Below are 24,044 nucleotides of genomic sequence, written 5' to 3'. Positions count from 1 at the left end.
GCAAAATCCAGGAAAAAGGAAGGACAGACAATGGGGTCTGGAAGCTAATGATGGGGTCTAATAAGAGAAAACAAATTGATGATCTTTTTGGTGGTGCTAGAAGCTTACAGATTTAGGTTGAGAGAATTTTTTTTAAAGGAAATCCTTCCTGATACAATCTGAACAGAGACCTCCTTCCTGTCTTTCCTCCTTTTTTTTCCCAAGTAAATTAACCATATATTTCAACAAAAAATTATGGAAAATCAAGTTTAAGAGCCCAAGAATGTATCCATACCACTTCCCAGGGACACAGAGTCAGGGACCTTGTTGGCCTTTGTTGACACAGGGTGGCGGAGCCGTGTGATCATGCCTGCAATGGAATCAGCATCATATCATCACATCATTACATCATATCCCATCACATTACATCATAAACATTGGCTCACAACTAGTCTCTCTCCAAAGTAGCTGAAAAGGCAGAGTTAAGAATGTTGAGATGCAGAGAGAGAATCCATTCATGCTGTGGTTGTCTTAATTTGCTTAACTTGACTAATTAGCTCAATGCAAAGAAAAAGTTAAATGAATAAAATACTGTATGTGATTTTTAAAAATCCCATAGAAATTAGTTGCTTGATGAAATCTTTTAAAATCCACCCCTTACTTTTTTGCTATCTCTTTACAATCCAATACTTAAATATGTATACACATAGCACATACATTTGACAAAAAATTCAAGCAATACAGGGGATAAAAAATAATAAGCCATATGAATTTTTAAAAACTGAGCCTATTACTAAGTTTCAATAAATGGTCATTTTAATTGTTTATATTGAGTTATGGTAAAACTGGGTTAAAATAATTATAAAATTTAATAGTGGCTTGAAATAACCCATTAAAAACATATGTTAATATGTTTTTTGCTTTAAATGTGAAATGCTCTCCAAGTCAGGGGACCTATCATACATTTACTTTTCCCCTCCTTCCTTTTTCTATATATTTGTCTGATTTTTATATGAGTAGTCTCCAAATTTTTAAAATCCTTCACTTTTATCTTTTTTTTTTGTTTCTCTGATAAAAATCCTTCACCTTTAATCAGCTAAATTAATTAATCAATTAAAATGTAAAGACTAGTACATTTCTATAAAATATATATTTGGTGTGGATTATAAAAATACACTCACAAACAGAAAATGTAAGAGAATGAGGCAAAAATCCAAATGTAAATAGAAGTCTTAATATTTTCTTCAGATATCCTGTGCATCCTCTGCAGTGGAATCATTCCACTTAGAGAGGTCTCTTTGTACAATACCTTTTCCAAAAGGTACTACTGAGATACTAAAGGTTAAAACAAACAATTGAGGAAATTGGGGCAAAAGAAACACAACAGTAAGAACCAAAATGAGAGCCAGAAGTGAGGCCAATTCACCTATATGCATGCAATCAAGTCATATAAAGTAGCACAAATTAAATGCTGAGCTTATGGCTTATTTTTAATCACTGTTAGAAATTCAGTCACTGCTCTTAAGTGGCACTATTCTAGAAAACAGAGGGTATTTCTAGATGTATTTCCACCAGTTGATTAGGCAAAAATTTAGAAGACTAATAGCACCCAATGTTGATGAGGATGAGAGAAATTGTTGTTACTGGAATTGTACATTTCTGAAAAGCATTTGGCAATCTGTACCTTTTAAGTATTCTTAGCCTTTGTCTCAGAAATTCCACTTCTAGGGATTCGGCTATAGAATCAGTCATATGGTTGGACAGAGCTATGCATGCAGAATTGTGCACAGAAACATGATCCAACTGCTAATCAATAGAGGGCTAGGTGAATAAATCATGGGGTAACTATGTGATAGAATTCTATGCACCTGGGCTGGGCGCGGTGGCTCAAGCCTGTAATCCCAGCACTTTGGGAGGCCGAGGCGGGTGGATCACGAGGTCAAGAGATCGAGACCATCCTGGTCAACATGGTGAAACCCCGTCTCTACTAAAAATACAAAAAATTAGCTGTGCATGGTGGTGCGTGCCTGTAATCCCAGCTACTCGGGAGGCTGAGGCAGGAGAATTGCCTGAACCCAGGAGGCGGAGGTTGCGGTGAGCCGAGATTGCGCCATTGCACTCCAGCCTGGGTAACAAGAGCGAAACTCCGTCTCAAAAAAAAAAAAAAAAAAAAAAAGAATTCTATGCACCTATTAAATAGACCTAAGTAAGCTCTTTGTATTTGCATGAAAAGACCTCTAAGACATGTTGAGTAAAGAAAGCAAGCTGAACAATATATGTAGAATGATCTCATCTCTGTAAAAATGTAATATATATATATACATAATACATAATTTCTATTTATATATGTAATAATTGGTAAGTTCTAGTATCAGCATGCAAAAAACCCTGTCATAATAGACAATTGTTTCATATATCCAATGATATCTATATTTCCATAATATTTTAAATTTATAATCCTCTTGCTTTTATACACAGAAAAACCCTACAAATATTTTTATAAAGAGATTTTCTCTTTCCAAGTCACCCAGTTTACTTAATTTCATTCTTTCTGGCATTAAGGAGGGCATCATGTTATATTCCTGAAAATGTAAGTTAAAAATTATGATAGGCAAAGGACTTGAGAGCATTTTCCCTACTTTCATGGTTCCTTATATAATTAAGAATATCAGGAGGATCAGTAGTATCCAAGAAAATTGGTATTTATCAACAAACGCCCATAAAAGAAAAATTAAAATAAATTACCTGCTGAATTGTGTTGATGATAATGAATAAGCTTTGGAATGGAATCAAAACAGTAGTTTTCTGCCAGGTATAATTTGTTCTCAGCATTTGTATGCACATGGTAATGTTTGACAGTTCCTTTTTTATCACTAATAACAGAAAAAATGTTAGAACATTTTAAATAAAAAATTGAAGCTTGATTAAGCAAGGGTTAAATAATTCTTTTAGATGTATTTGCAAATTTTGGCGAGGGAAGTTAGTGAGGGTTTCTCAGTCTTGATACCTGGTGTTTTTCTCAGTGTTGACACCTGGTGTAACCGTAACAGTAATTATGGAAGACAGTTCTCTGAACTCAATGTATCTTTTTGTGCACGTATACCCATGAACATAAAAGCTAAAAAAATTAAAAATTCACGTACAGTAAAATTCCACCTTTCCGGGCTTCTCCTCCCTTAGTAAGTGTATAAAATTGGAATCTTTCTTTGATGATCGAGAGGCTTGTAGTTCTTCAGGATCATTATTCTGAACAGAAATTCTCTAATAGGATAATAATGGAGGTGGAAATGAGGGAGGTAAAGGTAATTAGGCTGTTGGGTATTCTCACCCCAAAACATGGGAGGGAGGCTCTTTTGGTAGTGAAGCATGCAGGATGAAGTAGGTGGGGATGTCTTTTAATTCCTCATGTGAACTTGTACCTTCTCCACATAAAAACAATCTCTTCTTTTCCTCTGTTTTTATAAAATAATGGCGAATTGATGCACGTTGATTTAAGCTAATCAGGAATAGTACACCTGTCTTAGATTGCAGCCAATGACATAGTGATCAAGAGTCAGGCTTTGAGTTCAGTTTTATCACTTGCTAGCTACCCTATGTGGTTATGCTTGGCATATAAGAAACAGTTAATAAACTGTTGCTGTATAGCAAACTAACACAGGAACAGAAAACCAAATGGCACATGTTCCTACTTGTATGTGGGAGCTAAATGATGAGAACACATGGACACATAGTGGAAAACAGTAGACACTGAGGCCTACTTGAGGGTGGAGGGTGGGAGGAAGAAGAGGAGCAGGAAAAATGACTATTGGATACCAGGCTTAGTACCCAGGTGATGAAATAGTCTCTATAAGAAACCCCATGACACGAATTTACCTATATAACAAACCTGCACATGTACCCATAAACTTAAAAGCTAAAAAAATTTAAAAATTGTTGTTGTAACATCAACCAAGTAAAAATTGCAAGTATAAAAGGAGAAAGGTTCTTCTCTTTGCTGCAAATGTTTAATCAGCCTTTGGTGTCAGCATACAATTCACCGAAGGCCATTGATAAGGTTTCATAAAAGAGGGCTTTTGTAATCATTTCATTTTTTACCTATTTGCTGATTTATCTATCTGACTACTGTAAAAAATGAATCTGGAGTCAAGAAACTCGACTAGGAGGACATCTGATACGAGGTTTGTCTGAAACTGCAGGGCCAGAGGGCCACAAAGCTTTTGATACTCAGTAAACAAACTCTTCTCCTGATTCTTACTAGGTTGGCTTTAGCCAGCATCCAGGTGTTATCAGGCGCAAACTAATATATGAGATACACTGGGGACATGGATTCTGGCATTAGAAAGTGCTGTTGGACAATTCAAAGTACGTCCTGTTATCTGAAGTGTAGGTAGGCACTCCGTAAAAAATTCCAAAATAGAAAGTAACATTTCTATTACTTAATTATTATAAATCTACATATATGCACTGTGGGGTAGGGCACACGAGGAAGGCACCAAGGCAGATGATCATTTGATTTAGCTGCTAAAAAAGGGTTCTACACATAGAAATTTTTAAAAGATCTTAATCGATATTTGACCAGATTCTCACTCCAAAACACTGGAGGTTCAGTGCAAACACAGAGGTGTAGATGAAGGAACATGACTTGGCTATTGGAAACCCAGCTTCAAATTAGTCATTTATTAGCTCCAAATAGGTCTTTATAAGCTCTTTTTGAACCTCAGTCCTCTCATCTGCAATATGGTGTAAATAAAAACAGATTTTCTATTTGCTTTGGAGGATGATTAAAAGGAAAAAAAGAGCTAACTATCAATAAGAAAGTGGCTTGTAGAACTCTGGAGGAGGATTCTCATGATGATTTGCATGAGGTGACTGTGGGGTGTCTTTTATGCCCAAGTGTTAGGGTACAGGGAGTGGAGCAGGGAGAACTACTCTTCCCCAGCAGCAACAAAAATAATAGTAATTACTGTTAGTTTATTAAGTGCTTACTATGTGTCAGGCACTGTTCTGGATATAATATATGAATTAACTCACTTCACTCATGGAACATAAAAATCATTATGTTCCCTTTTCAAATGACAAGTTGAAGCACAGAGGTTAAGAAATTTGCTCAATGTCACAAAACCCTGAAATAGTAGAGCCAGGATTTGGATTTAGAAGTTTGGCTTCAAACAAGAACTTTTAACACCACAAAGAGGACAGAGTCCCGGAAGGAAGCTGTGTAGAGAACACAGCTGCACTGAGTCAACCTTCTGCTAACTCTGCAGGCAGTGGAAGTACTAAGAACTAGACACCGGAGTAGGCTTCTCTGCTCAGCAGGTGGCTAGGGCTGAGAGTATAGAGGTTCCATTGCTATTTTCTTTCTTTCTAGGCTTAGACCTGAATGAAAGGGAATCACCCAGACGTCGTTTAATAAACATTTACTGAGGCGTGCTGTGCTCTGGGCATTCTGTTACTGCCTGGGTTGGGCAAGAGAGCGTTAGCCAGAGAATGGCCTCTTGAAAGTAGTGGGGCAAGGGTGCTGGCGCAGTGGGGTGAGGGTGGTGGAGGCAACTACAAATGTTCACACTCAACAGAAATACTTTGATCTAAAACTCCGGAGTTTAAAGATTATGTCTTATCTCAAAATGTGATTATAAACAGCATATTCAAAAAATATACACAGAAAGATAAAAGACGTAAATCCTTATCATACTTACTTCACAGCCTTACTAAATAAGGACACTGTGTACATTCCTGCTTGGCTGGAATTTCTAACCATAAATGCTCCTTCTTTTCCCTGAAAAGGAAGAAAAATTAAGAAGAAACAGAAAATATTTTCAATATTCTTGAAAATGATTTTGTATCGTAGGCGGTTGGAAAATAAATCTTTTAGATCGACTTTATATGTCACAAAGGGCACAGGTTTCTCATTCAATCTCTTTATAGATCTGCCCAGTGTATATGAACTCTTCCAGTTAATGTTTAAGCCTAGCACATACTTTTCTGGGTGTTTTGCTTATGTAAGCCTAATGTGTTCAACTTTAGGAAACAAAATTTAGAATCATGTATCACCATATCATGCCCTTGGAAGGTTTTAGAAAACGAAAGATCCAGAATAAATTATTTTTAAAGTTCTATACTCAAGTTGTCTTTCTCAATGACTTGTGCTAATTCTAAGCAGATCAACGTTCAGAAAGAGCAGATTATAAACTATGAATGTGACAAAACACCAAATGAAGTCATTACATTCTCACTAGCACCCCTCAAAGAAATAGTTTAGTGTTTAGTGTTTTTATCAGGTTAAACTATATCAAAGTGTCATTTTTAGAGATCAAAAGAGTTTGCTATTGGTATCCCATACCAATTCATAATAAAATCAGATAAACATATTCTGTGTCACAGCTGCTGTACTCTGGTCTAGGTGCCAATGAGCAGTGACAGAGCTGAAGTTAATGGCTACATTGGCGGTCTCCGATAAATCATCTCTCTTATTCATGCCCTGAGCAGTCCCCTCCTGTACTGACTCTAGGCTGAGCCATGTGACTTGCTATGACCAATGGGACTTTAGCAAACACAACAAAAGCAAAGACTAGGTAAGTGCTTGCATGGGGCTCGTCCTTTTCAACCACCGCCTTGAGATCAATCACCATGCTGTGAGGAGGTCCAAGGAAGGCACATGGAGAGGCTGCTTGGGGAAGAACTGTGGAACTCCAGTTGACTGCCTCAGCTAAACCCAAGCCCCCAGTCAATCTGCCAGCCAAATGCAGCCACAGGAGTGCCCGTAAGCAAAACGTGCCTAAGCACTGTTGGCCCAGCTGACTCACAGAATCATGAGAAATCATAAATCCCGCTGTTTCAAGCCACTAAATTTAGGAGTGATTTATTATGCAGCAATAGATAATGGACACAGAAGTAGTGGCTAGACATAAAGGGTCTGGCAACCCACAGACCAGATAAGCCGCACTACGATGGCTTGACTATATAATTAACAGCAAGGTTTCTATGAAAAATGCATCAATCTCTGGGCCCCAAAATACAAAGAGATTCTGTGAGGCTGTTTTCAAGACAAGACTATTTACCTTTTGTCTGAGTAACTGTTCAGATTGTGATCTGGAGATGTTACCAGCAAACCAGCTGCAAAAGGCAAAAAATTGTTTGATAATTAATAAGTGTTAGATTATATAACTTGACACTCAACTTTCTAATCTGTAAAGTGAGTCATTGGCTTACGTCAGGGATTTCCAACCCTAACTGCTCAAGATAATCATTCGAGGGGCTTTTCAAAAATACAGATGATGTTGGGGTGGGGCCTGCACATCTAATTTTTAAATGGGCTGGCATTAGTGATCTCTGGTTTTCTTCTAGGTGACTTCTAAGTTTTCCTACATTTTATCGTTTTGAGTAAGGGCTAGAGATTAGATCTAAGAAGAATATTCCAATGGGAAAGTCAGGGCTGCCAAGGATGAAAGCCCTTGTCTCCCAACCATATAATTTCCTTGTAATAATCTGATTATAGCATCTATTTTCAAATCAAATGCTTTGACTATATGTGGAGCTCAACAGGCCAAGAGCTGTTTCTCATGTGAGGGCAACAATGTCTGTGGCCTTTGGGCTTTAGACAGAAATTCCTACTAAGGAAATGAGTAAAAGTAGGCCATGAGGTTGGATACAATATGGGTTTGGGGGAGTAGGAGGACCCCCTGGCTAGAAGATAACATCTGCAGAGGAAGGAAGTACAAGAGGACAGTGAGGGTAGAAGCGGTAAGTTGTAGGAAAAAAATCAATGCGGAAGATATCAAAGAACTGGGCAGGAATGGATGGGAAGTGATTCTCTGCATAATCTCTGTATGAGTTTTGGGAAGAGATGTCAGTTGGTGAACAGTTCAATAAAGTATGAAGAGCCTTAGGCCGGGCACGGTGGCTCACGCTTGTAATCCCAGCACTATGGGAGGCTGAGGCGGGCAGATCATGAGGTCAGGAGTTCAAGACCAGCCTCATCAACATGGTGAAACCCTGTCTCTGCTAGAAAATACAAAAATTAGCGGGGCATGGTGGTTCGTGCCTGTAATCCCAGCTACTTGGGAGGTTGAGATAGGAGAATTGCTTGAACTGGAACCTGGGAGACTGAGATTGCATCGAGCCGAGATCATGCCACTGCACTCCAGCCTGGGCTACAGAGTGAGACTCTATCTCAAAAAAAAAAAAAAAGTCTTAGGCCAGCCAGCTTGGAGGTTTGGGTTCTAGGCATAACTTCCAATATGTAATTGTATGACTTTGAACAAGCCACTTGGCCTCACTTGCTCTTGGACTTCCCCACCTGTAAAACTAGGGAGAGGGTTGATCTTGATAAGTTTGAAAGTCTCTTGTAACTCCACCATTATGGATACTGTATAACTAACACTTGAAACATTAACTGATGGTTTTTCTTATTAGTCAACATTTTAAGGTAATACTAGCTAATCAAAAGGCCCTTCAGGGAATATTATACAGGATATATACCTACAGGGGAATATAAGGAAGAAAATCAGGAATTGGGAGAGAGGTCTGGAGAGGCAAGGTGAGATAACCTATATACCCTATACATTATATCCCCACACACACATACAAACATTGCCTGTGTCATAATTTTGCTGAGGCCTACCTCTTATTGTTTTAAAGAATGTTTTAATATTTCAATGACAGAACAGCAGAGTCCTACACCTAGTTTGTTGTTTTGTTTCATTTTCTTGACACGGTCTCACTCTGTCACACAGGCTGGAATGCAGTGGCATGATCTCGGCTCACTGCAGCCTCGAGCTCCTGGGCTCAAGTGATCCTCCCACCTTAACCTCCCAAGTAGTTGGGACTACAGGCATGGGCAACCATGCCTGGCTAAGTTTTGTATTTTTGTAGAGATGAGGTTTTGTCGTGTTGCCCAGGCTGATTTCGAACCTCTGAGCTCAAGTGATCTATCTACCTCGGCCTCTCAAAGTGCTGCAATTATTGGCATGAGCCACTATGCCTGGCCAGGCCTAGTCTTAATACATGATTTTCTCTCTAAATCTCAGTGCTTAGTGCGTCTGTCTTTCATGGAATTGCCTGGAATTGCTCATGAAGTTATGGCCATAAAACAAATACTCCCATGACACTGATAGAATAGGAAGCTGGGAGCTATAGTCCCAGATCCTGAGCTCCCTTTCATATCTCTTTGATTTTGAAGAGGACAAGTCTTCCCAGAGAATTTCCTCAATGTCTCTCTCTCTCACACACCACTTACATTTAGAAAAGCTGGGAATAGAAACTGTCTAAATGGTCATATCTGGGCTTACTCAATCAGAGAAAGACTTCCAATTTATTTAAATGCTAAAGACTACAATCCACAATTGGAGGTTGACTGCCATTGGTTTAAGTCCTTGTGCTTCACTAAAGTGTAACTATCTTTGGAAATGACCATGGGTTGGTCATTCACAGTCTTTTATGTCTTAGTATGAATTATTCCATCAATGCTTTCCTGAGAATAGATGTTAGAGAAGAAGATAAAGCTGGAAGAGAGCTAGAAGGTGATGAAGAGACCATGCCACAAAGAGGTGGAGGGTACAGCACGTCTTCCCCAATGCAACAGGGATGGCTAGGGCCAGGCTGTCTTAGAGATGAGAAGAGGAGTGAAAACAGTAGCATGTGCTTTGTAAAAGCTCTCACTGCACATGTAACCAATAAATCAATAATACAACACTTGTACAAAAACAGAACTGGAAACATGCAATCCTAGTGGCCAAGTGAATTCTGTGCCATTTGGTATCAAGTGTCTGAAAAATGCAATATGCTCTATTATTCCTACCTCTTCTTAACACTAATCTTTACATCCAGGAGACAATTATTTGTCCCTATTTGTAGAATGATAGACCCTTAGATTTTGGAAAGAACCTTAATAGCCACTTAGGCCAACCTTCTCAGTATATTGGGGGTGACTACACATTCTCATTTGCCCAGAAAAGTCCAGTTTATGCCTGATGTTCAGGTGTAATTTTAATTTTAATTTTTGTGAGTACATGGTAGGCATATATATTTATGGGGTACATGAGATGTTTTGATAAAGGCATGCAATACATAATAATCACATCATGGAGTATGGGGGATCCATGCCCTCAAGCTCCTTTGAGTTACAAAAAATTCAATTACACTATTTAAGTTATTTTTAAATGTACAATTAAGTTGTTATTAATGGGTATAATTTTTAATAGTGCACTTTTTCTCTCTCTAAAGTATCCCAATTTTGATGTTAAATGACATGGTTGGCTGGGAGCTGTGGTTGTAATCCCAGCACTTTGGGAGGCTGAGGCGGGTGGGTCACCTGAGGTCAGAAGTTTGAGACCAGCCTGGCCAACACAGCGAAATCCTGTCTCTACTAAAAATACAAAAATTAGCTGGACTTGGTGGCGGGTGCCTATAATCCTACCTACTCAGGAGGCTGAGGCAGGAAAATCACTTGAACCCAAGAGGCAGAGGTTGCGGTGAGCCAAGATTGTGCCATTACACTCCAGCCTGGGTGACAAGAGTGAAACTCCATCTCAAAAATAAATAAATAAATAAAATGACAAGGTCATCCTAAGAATAGAGATCTGTTGACATAAATATGGCCATGTTCATGGTCTCATTTGTGCTACCCTGTAAAATTACTGCATCATTAATAACTTCTCCAAAATTATTACTCAATGTTAATAAGAACTTTCAAACATCACCTTAATTAGAGGTCTCCAGGAAAGAAACAATGAACAAAAACATTTTATGCTATATCTACAAAGACAAAGCAAAATGAAGGTGATGCTGGACATATGATAAATCCAATGAGTATTTGCAGCCAATTTAGATAACCCAGTTTTGGGAAAAATATTTTCATTGGTAACAACCCAGCTCATTGTCACCTGTCATCTAGATAAATGGCTCAGAACTTCACATGAGCTTACCCACATAAATACAGCCTTCTGAGGTCTCAGCCATCTGTTTTAATGTCTTTGAGGAAGAGAGTATAGAAGTCTCTATGTCTGATTTTAGAAGAACGCAAAAGACTTTCAATACTCACTCATAATCATCCAGGTGTTCCTCTTCTTCAGATGAACTTGACTCAGGGAATCCCCTTAAGAAGAGTTGGGAAAAACATGAGTGCAAAAGAGCACCAAGAAAGAATCCAAGTGCCTAACCATGCAATATGAAATCCCACCCTGATTTTATCCACCTAAATAATATTTCGACTGTTAGGTTTCTCCTTCTGCACTTGGGAAAGTATCAACACAGCGACAGTTTAGACAGTCACCCAAAAGTTGGGCTCATGCCAAGTTTTAATGAGAGAATGGCTCTTTGACACAGGAGGTCCTCAGGAGGCCCCCACAGGAACTTGTCTTTCTTTGACTTTTTCCAAAGAGTGGGCTCATGAAGTAGATGAAGACTCCTTCAGAGATGGCTGTAGGATAAAGTTAAAAAAAAATTGGGTTGTGTATATAGCTATTCTTAGGGAAGAGTTATTCAACTCTAGGTTGCTTTTCTTCCTGCTAGAGATGCCGGAGTCAGGAATATTAATGTTTGTACGACTACTGGTGTATGCCCTGGATGCTGGAAAACTAGAACCTACAAGCCATCTATTCAGAGTTCAGAGAGGCAAACTACATAGACTTTTTTGGTTTATATTTACCTTAAATATAAAGCCTAGCTGCAAAATTATTGCAAATTTGGTTAGTTTTCCTGAAAATGAAAGCATATTCTGGGTGTAGAGGAATAACTGAATTTGATTTACCATGAAATCTTTGAGGTGCTCTGATTTACATTTCTTTCTTTTTGGTTACTGGATGCAATATCTTCACTGCTGCTGCTACTGCAACAAAGAGACATTTCATAAGTTTATAAACGTATGTCTACTTACAAATTTTAAATGACAAAAGCGGTTTTGTTCAGATAAGTTTTAGCTTTATTTGACATTTTGACCCACACATTTTACTTGTTTGGGAAACTTAAGCTAATGAGTTACTTTCACATTTTGGTTCGTTCAGGAATTCCAATAAAAGCAGTAGTTTGGCAACATTTCTAAACAAAAGAAAATTGTTAATAATGTCTCAAAATGATTCCAAACAATAGAAAATCTAGATTAATTTAATAAATCATCTTGACTGGATTTGCCGATTTTCTTATAGGTATGCAAGCATTCTGTCACTTATATATTTTTAAATAACTTATTTTCCTCTTTGCTATTATGACTACAATGAAAACACTTGAAAATGCTGATCTTGTTGCTCCTTCTGGACACAGATGGATAAGCAGGATTTTTATCATCCTCTGCCATAGATCATTTTCTCTCTTTCATCTGGGGTATTAAGCAGAGCATGAGGAAGTGCCTACCTCTCAAAGTCTAAAGGCTGTTTTATCTGGAATGTAGGACCTATTTCCTGTTTGCCTTCATAGTCCAGACTTTTTTTTTCAAAACCCCAGTTCATAGAAACAAGCTTCCTTAGCAAGGAAATGCTTCACTGGCTCAGCTTCAAGGAATGCCTAGAGAAAGCCCTTAAGCACTAACATGGCTTTCTCTCTACCTTCCCAAAGAGCCTTGCCCACTAGAATAGCTTTTATTTAGCCTTGTAATTTTTAAAAACACGTGGAAAATGTCCATCAATAGTGCATTACGTAGGTTTACCCAGTATTTATATAATGGGTACTTTACAGATATTAAAAATAATCAGATAAGTTGCACAACAATGTAAATGTACTTAACACTACTGAACTGTGTGCTGAAAAATAATTAAGATGGTAAATTTTATGTTATGTATATTTTACCAAAATTAAACAAAATAAAAAATTTAAAAGTCAGATGTATCCTCATGTATTTGAATAAGAAAAATGCTGAAGATGTCAAGTGAAAAGAACAAATGTCAAAGAAGACTGTATTGTGAGAACTTACTTGCTTTTGTATGCACATGGCCACATGTGCATAGAATACATTTTAGGGGACTGTAAATGGAATATTCTGTAATATTCAAATGCTCTAATGGGAGCATAGATTATCAGACTCAACAGAAAAAAAAGATTAAAAAGAAGCTCAGGGGAATAGTAATAATGACAGAAAGTTGATAAAAGTATGATCGCATATATGAACTGAGAACCATGGCTGCACTTTAAAAACTCAAGCTCCATGAAGATCGTTTAGCAATTATTGTAATTCACTCGCAGATGCAATGCTGCTCATGCTAAGAGGCGATCAATCAATCCTTTGTTAAAATAACTAGCTTTCTGAAGATCTAGGGAAAATCCACAGTTGGGACTAAATCTAAGGAGGTGCAAACCTAAGGGAGTGTCAAAAAGTCAATAAGCAAGATAAATAGCATCTTAATAAAATATTTTTAAAATAAAAATTCATGCAAATAATCCATGATGAACAAAATGTTGACATTTTAAATAAAGATAGAATCCGACAATTTATGAGTTAGTTCCTGAGCAGCAACCTCCTGTGAATCAACAGTTCTTCCTAGTTATTTGAAAACAGGTCAGTCTGTTTCACCTCACACCTCTCTCAATGAATCACTGGAGTTTCTGTCAGGGAGGGGACCTGGAACGCAATTAACATGACTTCCACTCTCCTTGTATCTGGTTTTACTGATCCTCTCCTTCCATAAGAATGGTGGGCTACAGGCACACCAATGTAACCCCTTCCCTCAGGCACCAGGTATAGATGAATACACTAGGATTCTAGCTCCACTTTGGAATGAAAGGGACCATGACTTGTTATACTGAAAAAAAAATCAGGAAGAATACACTTACATTATTTCAAATTCTGTATGCCCTGTATTATTGGAACTTTAACTAATTGGCTTTAGGCAAAAATGATGAGGATGGAAAAAATAAAGGAATAAAAGGACATATGAAAAAACTAAGAAAAGAGATACACTCACTAAGGTGAGTCAGAGAGATGCTCTGTATCCACTGTGGGGAAAGGCAGACATGACTACCTTGCAGAGATGCTGATAACTGAGTGAGATGGCAGATAATAGACAATGTCATGGGAAGGAGGACTGAGGCAGGAAATAAGGAAGGGGAGTCACGTGACCCTTTCCATTTGGTCATCTTGCAATTCAATTCAACATTTATTGGGCATCAAGTGTAGAGCAAACTCAGTGCCAGACCCAGAGATATATACACACCCAATTTACTTATTGCTTTCAAGGCATTTTCAATTCTGGCATTAGATGGAATCTTTAGGTTAATAACCGTGAGAAGACTAATTAGGTCAGGAGAGGTGAGTTTGTGCATTCTAAGAAGGCAAGCCATGGCCTTGCTGGAAATGCTGTTTGTCAGTTGGCTAGTGATGCTGAAGCACATTTTAAAAGTAAGCCCATTCTAAGCTCTTTCACATAAAGGATAGATTTTAAAGGTTATGTATTCTTTAAATGTGGAGATATTTGGGGGGAGAAGGAGGAGAAAGGGAAGGGAATAAAATGATCATGTATTACTGAGATCATTAGATTGGATAATCTACATGGAAAATCTATGCTTCTCAGCGCCAGTGGGGCCACTGCTTCCCCAGGCTTCTGGCTCAAGCAGTGAACATTTTCTGAGAGGACGGCCTCAGGCCTGGATCAACAGCTTTGAGGCTGAGGTCCAGGGCAGTGGGGTAGTGTCTACTCTACGTGCTGGGCAGCCCATCTGAAAGCTGGGGATTACCTTTTCAGTTTTCTTACTTGCCACCAGTCAGGGCAGTCTTCCCTTGGAATATACTGCATGTGGACGTTTGGCTGGGAGCCGTAGATTTTCTTTGAGTCGCTGTCATATTGGGCTAAAGTGGTACTTGAAGACGGTGGCTGGGAACCATAGGTTGTCTTTGAGTGGTTGTCATATTGGGCTAGAGTCGTACTTGAGGATGATGCATCCATTTTGAGAATGGGAACTGCCCGAGGTATCTTCAGCTTTGGAAGGGAAGAGATTTTATTAATCACAGTGAGACACAGATTCAGGTACTGGAAACTGACAACTAAAGTCTATCAGTTCTTGAAAGAGAGAGAAAAGAAGGAAGGAAGGGAGTGAGGAAGGGAGGAAGGAAAGAAGCGAAGAAAGAAGAAAGGTATGAGCAAGGATATGGAGGAACTGTAACTCATACTTTTGCTGGTTGGAGTATGCAGTGGTACAACAACACTGGAAATTTGTTTGCAGAATCTACTAAACCTGGGTGTGCCCCATACCCTATGACTCATAAATTATATGTATATATACCCAACAGTGAAACCAAAAGACCTGTAAAAGAATGTTCATAGTAGAATTATTTTAATTAGATAAAAACTAGAAACTGCCTACATGCCCATCAAGAGGATAAAGTAATAAACATGTGGTTGTTGAAGGCTGAATAATGGTCTCCTGAAAGTGTTCACGTCCTAATTCCCAGAACCTGTGAATACCTTACATGGTAAAAGGGACTTTGCAGATTGGAATCAAGTTAAGGGTCTTGAGATGGGGCGACTATTCTGGATTTTGTGGGAGTGGGCCTGATATAATCCAAAGGGCCCTTATAAAAGGGAGATAAGGTGGTCAGAGATTAGAGAGCCGTGAGAATGGAAGCACAGGTGAGAGAGCAGAGGAACTGTGCCTTTTGGTTTCGCAAGACAGGGGAAGGAGCCAGGAACAAATGAGTGTAAATACCCTTTAGGATTTGGAAAATGCAAAGAAACAGATTCTTCCCTAAAGCTTCCAGAGGAAACATAGCTATGCAGACCCATTTTAGACATATGATCTCCTGAACTATAAGAGAATAAATGTGTATTGCTTTAAGCCACTAAATTAGTGCGGTAATATGTTAGAACAGCAATAAGAAACCAATACAGTTGTATATTCACACAATTGAATTCTATACAATGATGACAATAAACTACAACCACATACTAAAAAAAATCTCATAAATTGTAAAAAAGAAGACACACAATAAATGACTATACACTTTACGATTCCATTCATATACACTGTACGGTAGTAGTGACTGAAAGGGAACATCGGGGTGTCCCTGGGGTTCTTTGATGTCTGTTTCTTTATCTGAGGGTGGATTATAGAGAAGTGTTCAGTTTGTGAAAATTCATCAAGCCGAGCACTTAGGATTTGTGTGCTTTTCTATGTTCATGTTATATTTCAGTTAAAAATTCGCAATATGTATGTGTATGTGTGTGCATGTGTGACAGGGAGAGATGCTTTTAACATTTTTTCATACTGTATTTTACTTTTTTCAGGAATTTCATTTATTTGGGGTTAAGTCTTTGATGTTCTGGAAATTGTAGTTATGCAGGACAGTGCTATTTATGAGCTGGGAGATAGGCTATCTCCAAAGAAAAATGCACTGGGAAGTTTCTGAAATGGAAATCATTTAAGGAAATCTCTTCGAACAGAACAGCTAGCGAGCTGATTTTCATTTCCTCCATTCAGAAAATAAACCCTCTACTTAATACTCTGGTAAAAAAAACAAATAACAACCAAAAAAAAAAAAAAAAAAAGAAAGAAAGAAAGAGAGAAAAACCTACTTTACATGATACCCTCTCTGATCCTGGTTCATTTGGGCAACTTATAATCAAAACAGGCTTGTGAACCCTTAGCCACTGATTCGCCTAACTGATAATTTTCAATATATCACCCAAAGAATTTCCTGCAGGAGTTTAGATGCAATGGTTTCTGGCTCTTAAATTATCTTCTGTTTTTGGAGTTGTCAAAAACAAACTTTATTGGTAATTCACCGTTTTTAACGTGCAGAATTCAGTGACTTTTGTAAATATATCAACTTGTATAACCATCGCCACAGCCCAGTCTTTCCATCATTCCAGTAAGATCTCTCATACCTATTTGCAGTCAATTCTCATCTCTACTCTGATCCCAGGCAACCACTGATCACCCTTTGTCTCTATAGATTTGCCTGATCTGGACACTGCTCCTAGGTATTTTAGAGGACCATACTTTCCAAACTTCAGGACTGAAACATATTTTCAAACCCAAACAGCAATGTTGCTAATGACAAAGTAAAAACTCCAAACCATTATAACTGTTTCCTAGGGCTGTTATGACAAATCACTGGAAGTTTGATGAGTTAGAACCACAAAAATCTATTCTTCCACAGCTCTGGAGGCTGCAAGTCCAAAATTCAGGTTTCAGCATTGCTGTACTTACTCTGAAGCCTCTAGGGGAAAGTCTTCCCTTGCCTCTCTCAGCTTCTGGGGGTTCCAAGTTGCTATGGTTTCGATATTCGACCCCTCCAAATTTTATGTTGACATGTGATCTCCAGTATTGGAGGTAGAGCTTAACAGGATGTGTTTGGGTCATAGGGGCGAATCCCTCATTAATGACCTAGTGCCATTCTCATAGTGAATTAGTTCTCATTCTATGATTTTCCATGAGAGCTGGTTGTTGAAGAGAGCCTGCCATCTCCCTTCCCTCTCTCTTGTTTCTTCTCTCTTACCATGTAATTTCTGCACAGTCTAGCTCCCTTCCCTTATGCCATGAGTGGAAGCAACCTAAGGCCCTCATCAGATGCAGATGCCAGTGCTATATGCTACTTGTACAGCCTGCAGAATGGTGAACCAAATAAACTTCTTTTCTTTATCAATTACCCAGCCTCAGGTATTCCTTAGTAGCAACACAAATGGACTAAGAAACAGGTGTTCCTTGGCTTGTGGTAACATAACTCCAGTCTCTTCCTAGTTCTTCACATGGCTTTCTCCTGTGTATCTCTCTGTGTCCTCTCATCTTTTTACTAGTCATTAGATTTATGGCTCACTCTCATCTTGTGTGATTTCATCTTGATCTTTAACTAATCACATCTGCAAAGGTCCTAGTTCCAATAAGGTCACATTCTGAGGTTTTAGATGGACGTGAAATTTGGGGGACATTATTCGGTCTACTACAATAATGAATTATTTTTGTCTTTCATGTTGATTCACAAAAATTATATGGCTTTTACTTAGAGAGAAGTAAGTGTATGCAAATGGGTGTAGCTGAAAATAAGTACCCAAGACACCATAGACCCAATAGGTGAATGGAGATGTCCCCTTGCTTTCAGGTGAGCTTCCAGAGAACCACTGGGAAGCCATTTTGTATGTATCCTGCCATGTGAGGAGGCTCACACCTACCTGGGAAGCCTAAAAGCAGGAGGCTGTGGCTATGAACCCAAGAAAGTAGAGCAAAAAGAGAGCAGTAGCCTGTACTTCAAGAAAGAGCTGTGGACAACTTAATTAGCCAGAGCAATCAAGGTTTTGTTTGTTTTCCCATAGGCCAACTCCACCCTTGGTAAAAAGTTGGCTGACAGCCATCTTAGAAGGTTGAGGGTTGAAAAGCCAAGAGCGGAGGATCAAGATCTCTCTCCCCTGTCATAACATTACATATGGATCTGCCCCTCAGTAGGAAATTCCCAAAAGTCTCCCATGAGATAAAGAATCAGTGCTTGAAAACTCATTCAGATACCACCACCACCCAAATCATGATAGGACCAGCTACATGTGAGTGTCTTTTTTTTTTTTAATTAGACCTCATCTTCCTTGAGCCTAACTCTGAAAGGGCCGTGAATCCCAGTCCCTCCAAAATCCCTCCCCAAAAGCAGGCTGCCAGGTATGCAGCCCAAGCTAGGTGAAGAATGTTTAACTTGGGAGGATGTTTGCAGTCATGTGATAAATAACATTGGATGGAACAATGCAGAGGCTGTTCTCATGACAAGTAATGGGGAAATTTTTATCATTTGAGAATGACTACAAAACTATGGAATCTGGCAAAGACTCTATTTGGAGGCAGGGAAAAAAGCCCACTGAATAGTTCTGAAGGGATAATGGAGAGAAAGAATTATGCTGTTTTCTGCTTTTGTCCTATAGAGCTTTATTTCAACACCAGGATACTTCCACAAAGCAGTATTGGCCATGTTGGTAGCAAGAAAAGAATGACGGCTAATAACAGCTGCCTGTTATGTGTGATGCTATCTTAAGGACCTCTCCCACATGCACCCATTTTTTTTGGTGACTATTTATGGGCTTACTGGTTAGGAAAAGACACAATAATTAAATACAAAAATATAAGATATTACAGTGGTTCTATATTTGAACCCACTATTCAAAACCAACCATAGCTATTATCTAGAGCTCATGTTTTTTCTCTCTTTGCTGCGAAGTCTAAATGAATTCCACATTTTCTAGTCTCAAATCTGGCAATGCTTGGTTTATTTAATAGATCCTGACCATAAAAACCTTTTTAAAATGTTGACTTACCACTCTGTCTGGGAAGGTAGGAACTCTGTGTTTCTCTTCATTGACTGCAATATGCAGATCAGCATCTGAACATTAAAACAAAGTAATATCAGAAGGAACTTCAAACAAAGCAAAGAGAAATACTCAATGTTATGAATTAAAAGAATGAACCAGTTTGTGTGAGCAATACTCTAGATTAAGTGAATCCAGACGCAACATCTGGATTGATTCTGCAGCTTTCCTATATAATGCCTAACTCTATGTTGGCTATGTATCTTGGAAAGAGGGTGGATCAAGACATCTTGGACAAAAAGAAATAAAGACACCCAACTTTTTCTTTTAGTTGCTATGCCCATGGACTTCCCAGTAGTTCAGCAGAAGAAGACAAGGGAATAAATTATACTTGGGCAGATAGACAGTATTACAGCTGCTCAGGAGCTACAACACCTGTGGCACCCACATGGTGAATGTCATCCAGACAGAGCCTAGGAAGGCAGTCCCAAGGCAGTGCTCTCTCTGGCCTTTTTCCTGCTCCTTCCAGAAAGTTAGGGCACGGTCAAAGCTGGAGTCTGACCCGCCAGGTAATGATAACAGACCATAAACTAAACTACTGGGGAAAATGATTAATACCATAAGGAGACATTACTCCTCAGACATTACTCCTTTTCCTTACAGTGGAGGGAAGTTTCATGTGCAGTCAATCAGTGTAAGTCATGAGTATAAAGAGCAATGTGATCTAATTAAGATTAATAAATATTCATTGTATAGTCTAATTAGGATGTAAAACACAATGAGTATTTGTTAATTGGTTTTGGGAGGTAAAATGACCAATATTAACATTAACATGATTGTTGGGTATCCATACTGTTATGAGGTGAATCTAAAAAATATTTCATGTGCCTGTATCTTTTCCAGTTCATGAAGTTCTATCCTGCAGCTGATCTCATTCAATTCCTTAAAGTCATTGTAATCCAGGCATATTCTGTGCAGGCTGGTAAAACTGTTACCAAAAGAAGTTTCCCCATTTTGTGTTTATCAAAAACTTTATGTTAAATAATTTTAAACTTTAAATATATCTAAGTCCCTCTTGCTCCCTGGGAATACAACTCTGGATAGAATCTGATTTCACACAAAGCAAGCCCCTTCTGATGTCATTAAGAAATTAACACACATATACAGAATGGCAAACTCCTTTAATATATATTTTAAAACTTGGCCATCATTTTAGTATATATGGTGATAAAAAGTATTACTTAAATTATATCTTTCTGTATATTTTTTAAAAAGATATTGTTTTTCCAGTTTATGATTTTTGTAATTTATAAGAAGAGAGAGCTGGTTTTCTCATCAAGTTGGAAACCTAGCTGTTTGAACCACAGTGACATATCCAACACATTCTACCTTTTTGGCATTTACCTTGAACCAGGAAAAATTATGGGAGGAAATAACAGCTCATTGCTTGATTAATGATTCAAATCTTAAAAACATTTCTCATGAAACGAAAGAATGACAAATGTTAATATTGTTATTATCTTAATGGCCATGAGTCAATTGACCCTAGAATGAGATTTCATTTGTCACATAGCATCTGCAAGGGTGAATTTTCATGATGCCAGCCAGTCTGGCACATCTTGTTTTTTGGCAACTCTTCTGGCCTCTGGCAGGTTTAGCCTAATGGAGCACCATCCACCCAAGGTCCCGTCCAACAGAGGGGTCACACATTACATGCTTCCCAGAGGGTACATCCTGGGGCTGCTTTACAACTCTGCTGGCAGCACAGGAACTTCCCATCCACGAAGAACCCACTATGGTACTTGATCAGCAGGTGGGGGTTACCCCTTATCTCTGAGGAGCAGACAGGAAGAAAACAAGACGTTAGCAAGCACTGGCCCAAGAGGAGAAACACATTCAGTAAGTGCTGTTATCACAGAGCAATAAAAACCGCATTTGGCCAGCAGTCAAGGTAAGGCCAAGTAGTTCCCGAAGGATACATGTCTTTCACTCAAACGTTAATAAGCCAAAAAGAAAAAAGAAAAGTCTAACCATGTGTGTGTTGAGACCAACACAGTAACATACCATTTTTGAAGAAAAAAATAGCTAGTAAAATGCAGATACAGATCAGCTTGATGTTAGGATTTTAGAGATTTATCTGGAAAGGAAGTGAGTGGGTTACAGCACATAGTGTTTTCCTGTGGCAGAAGGGGGAATGTGAGGATACATTTTAGCAAAAAGTTTAAAAAAGGCCCAGCAAAACATACACTCCCATCTACTTTTTATTGTGAAAATTTTCAAATGTACAGACAAGTTGCAAGAATATGATTAATACAATGAGCATCCATTTGCCTTTTACCTAGATTCACCAGTTACTAACTGTCACATTTGCTTTATCTTTTTCTCTCTGTACATATTTATTATTTTTTTATTTTAAAATCATTATTATATCGTGCTTAATAATTTACAAGTAAGAAGTAGATGGTATGACCTAAATAATGTCATCCTTAAATGCTTCTATATATAACTTATATTAACAAGGACATTCTCTTATATAACTGTAATACAATTATCAAACTCAGGAAATTTAACACAGATACAATATTATTATTATGATTATTTATTTTTAATTTTTAAAATTTTTATTTTACTTTAAGTTCTGGTATACATGTGCAGAATATGCAGGTTTGTTACACAGGGATACATATGCCATGGTGGTTTGCTGCACCCATCAACCCATCATCTAGGTTTTAAGCCCTGCATGCATTAGGTATTTGTCCTAATGCTCTCCCCTTTGTCCCTTCCCCCCACCCCATGACAGGCCCTGGTGTGTGATGGTCCCCTCCCTGTGTCCGTGTGCTTTCGTTGTTAAACTGTCACTTATGAATGAGAACATGCAGTGTTTGGTTTTCTGTTCCCGTGTTAGCTTGCTGAGAATGATGGTTTCCAGCTTCATCCATGTCCCAGCAAAGGACATGAATGCATTCTTTTTTTATGACTACGTTTATTATTTAATATATATTTAATCTTTAAAATTTTTCTAATTATTCCAATAATAGCCTTAATAATCACTCTTTTTTTCTGATCAAGAATCCAGTTCAGAATCACACATGGCACTTAGTTTCCCTTAATTTTGAACAGTTTCTCATCCCTTCTTTGACTTTTGTGACTTTGACATGTTTATACTAGGGGATGAATGGTTTATGGGGCTACTTTCCTAGGAATATGTGCATATTTTAAAAAGCTGCAGGACTAGGGCAATGTATAATTCAAATAAATGAAATTGTAATCTATAACAAATTTAGCCTCTTTTGAAATACAACAGAGAAATCTACAAGATCTTAGTGTATTTTAAGAAGTCTCTAGGTGAGAAGGGCTGGTTTTATGTGTGCCTTTAACTCTTTCCCTCTTGACTCTATGTTCATCTTGAGGTTTCCTGATGTTGATCCCAGGAGAGTTCTGCTTCTTCTTTACAGTCTGAACTCAAGGAAGTGTATGGAGATAATACTTTGCTGGGTCGTTGGGAGGCTGTTAGATAATGTATGTAAAGCACTCAGCAGTGTTTGGCCCAGAGTAAGTAGGTGTTCAATAAACAGTGGGGGCTTAATTTAACTTAGTTCAGTTTAGCTGAAAATGCTGGCATTAAGAAAACTTTACTAATGAGAATTAAAGGGAAATTGTGACAGAAATCACAAAAAGCAAAAAGAGTTAAAATTACAAAACATAAGTTTCTGATTTTGGTCCCAAATTCTTGGACACAGTATTTGCCTTCCTGCTCTCTTGGCTCCTGGTCTCCATGTGTTGGGATTCCTATTATTTCCTCATTACATGGATTTAGTTTCCTGGGTAACTAGTTCTTTTCCTAACCAGATGCAAAAGTCCACATTGCAACAGTCTCACCACCGTATAATGACCGTAAGAGGAACTTAGAGATTCATGTATCTATAGGACTTTACATTTACATATTTTCCTTTACATATATCCTTTAATTTAATCTTCAAGAACCTAAGGGGTAGCTATTGTTATTACAGCTCTCACAGAGTTAGGTAAACTGAAGTACAAAGAGGTAGTACAACTTGCTCAAGCTCACAAGCTTAATAAATAGCAGATCTGAGACTCAGCCTCAGGCTTTTTCTACTACGTTACAATGTACAGATGCCAACTTCTCTGCCAAACCCCCTTCTGTTTTAATTTTTGGAAGGAAGGGCACATTTTTTCCACATCTGGTTAGCTGAATTCAGACCCATGATAGTTGACACTCCTATGTCACCACTGAATCAGCCCAAATCTTCCAAGTGTGGGTTAACATCTGGAAAATGCTGTCTTAAGTGTATACCTCAGTTTATAATTCTTGAGCCAAATAATAGACACAAAAGGCAGGAGGAGTGGTCGTAGCACAATGAAACTCTGTAGGGGAGAATATTTGAACAGGAGGACCTCTTGTTTTCCTGCAGCAGATTGGTTGGCCAATTTGATGGCAAATCCCACTCACCTTCTTTCTCACTATCTTCCAGCACAGAGGCTGCAAAAAACAGATACTGTCTTCTAGCCTCCTTTGTAAATATTAACAGCCATCAGACATAGTTCTGGATAATGTGACATAAGCACAGGTTTGCAAGGAGCTTATGGGAAGGCTTGGAGTCTCTCCAGCAGCCTGTATGGATAAGAGCAGAAAGCTAGGAGGAGCCTGCATTCCTACTGACTTCATTGAGTTGCTGCACTAGCCCTTGACTGCCTGCGTGATTTTGCATTTGTTACTGTGGGAGAAGAACAAAAGTCGGTTTGTTTCAGCAACTGTTTGATGTATTTTTACCTGCGGCCAAAGCATCACTAGCTGATACAAACCACTTATGGTGCATAGGGACGAACCACCTTTTGTGCATA

The 24,044-nt window shown here is 38.4% G+C and overlaps 1 protein-coding gene across 3 annotated transcripts in view; it reads right to left on the bottom strand.

Moving 5' to 3' along the window:
• BMX (BMX non-receptor tyrosine kinase) overlaps positions 1 to 24,044 on the bottom strand; it is a 57,870-nt gene that overhangs the window by 21,389 nt on the left and 12,437 nt on the right. For 2 of the 3 annotated variants that reach the window (XM_054251126.2, XM_002762647.6), the window contains 9 exons: positions 20,895 to 21,014; positions 19,191 to 19,255; positions 14,638 to 14,879; positions 11,726 to 11,803; positions 11,018 to 11,071; positions 7,038 to 7,092; positions 5,676 to 5,755; positions 2,725 to 2,852; positions 275 to 349 (listed from right to left, as the gene is read on the bottom strand). In XM_054251126.2, coding sequence (XP_054107101.1) covers positions 275 to 349; positions 2,725 to 2,852; positions 5,676 to 5,755; positions 7,038 to 7,092; positions 11,018 to 11,071; positions 11,726 to 11,803; positions 14,638 to 14,879; positions 19,191 to 19,255; positions 20,895 to 21,014 — 897 coding nt within the window. The remainder of the gene's footprint in view (positions 1 to 274; positions 350 to 2,724; positions 2,853 to 5,675; positions 5,756 to 7,037; positions 7,093 to 11,017; positions 11,072 to 11,725; positions 11,804 to 14,637; positions 14,880 to 19,190; positions 19,256 to 20,894; positions 21,015 to 24,044) is intronic. The other variant, XM_017968693.4, reaches the window with a different exon arrangement.

Source organism: Callithrix jacchus, chromosome X, assembly GCF_049354715.1.
Source record: "Callithrix jacchus isolate 240 chromosome X, calJac240_pri, whole genome shotgun sequence".
Classification (NCBI taxonomy): Eukaryota; Metazoa; Chordata; class Mammalia; order Primates; family Cebidae; genus Callithrix; species Callithrix jacchus.
This window is presented reverse-complemented; position numbering and strand designations above follow the sequence as displayed.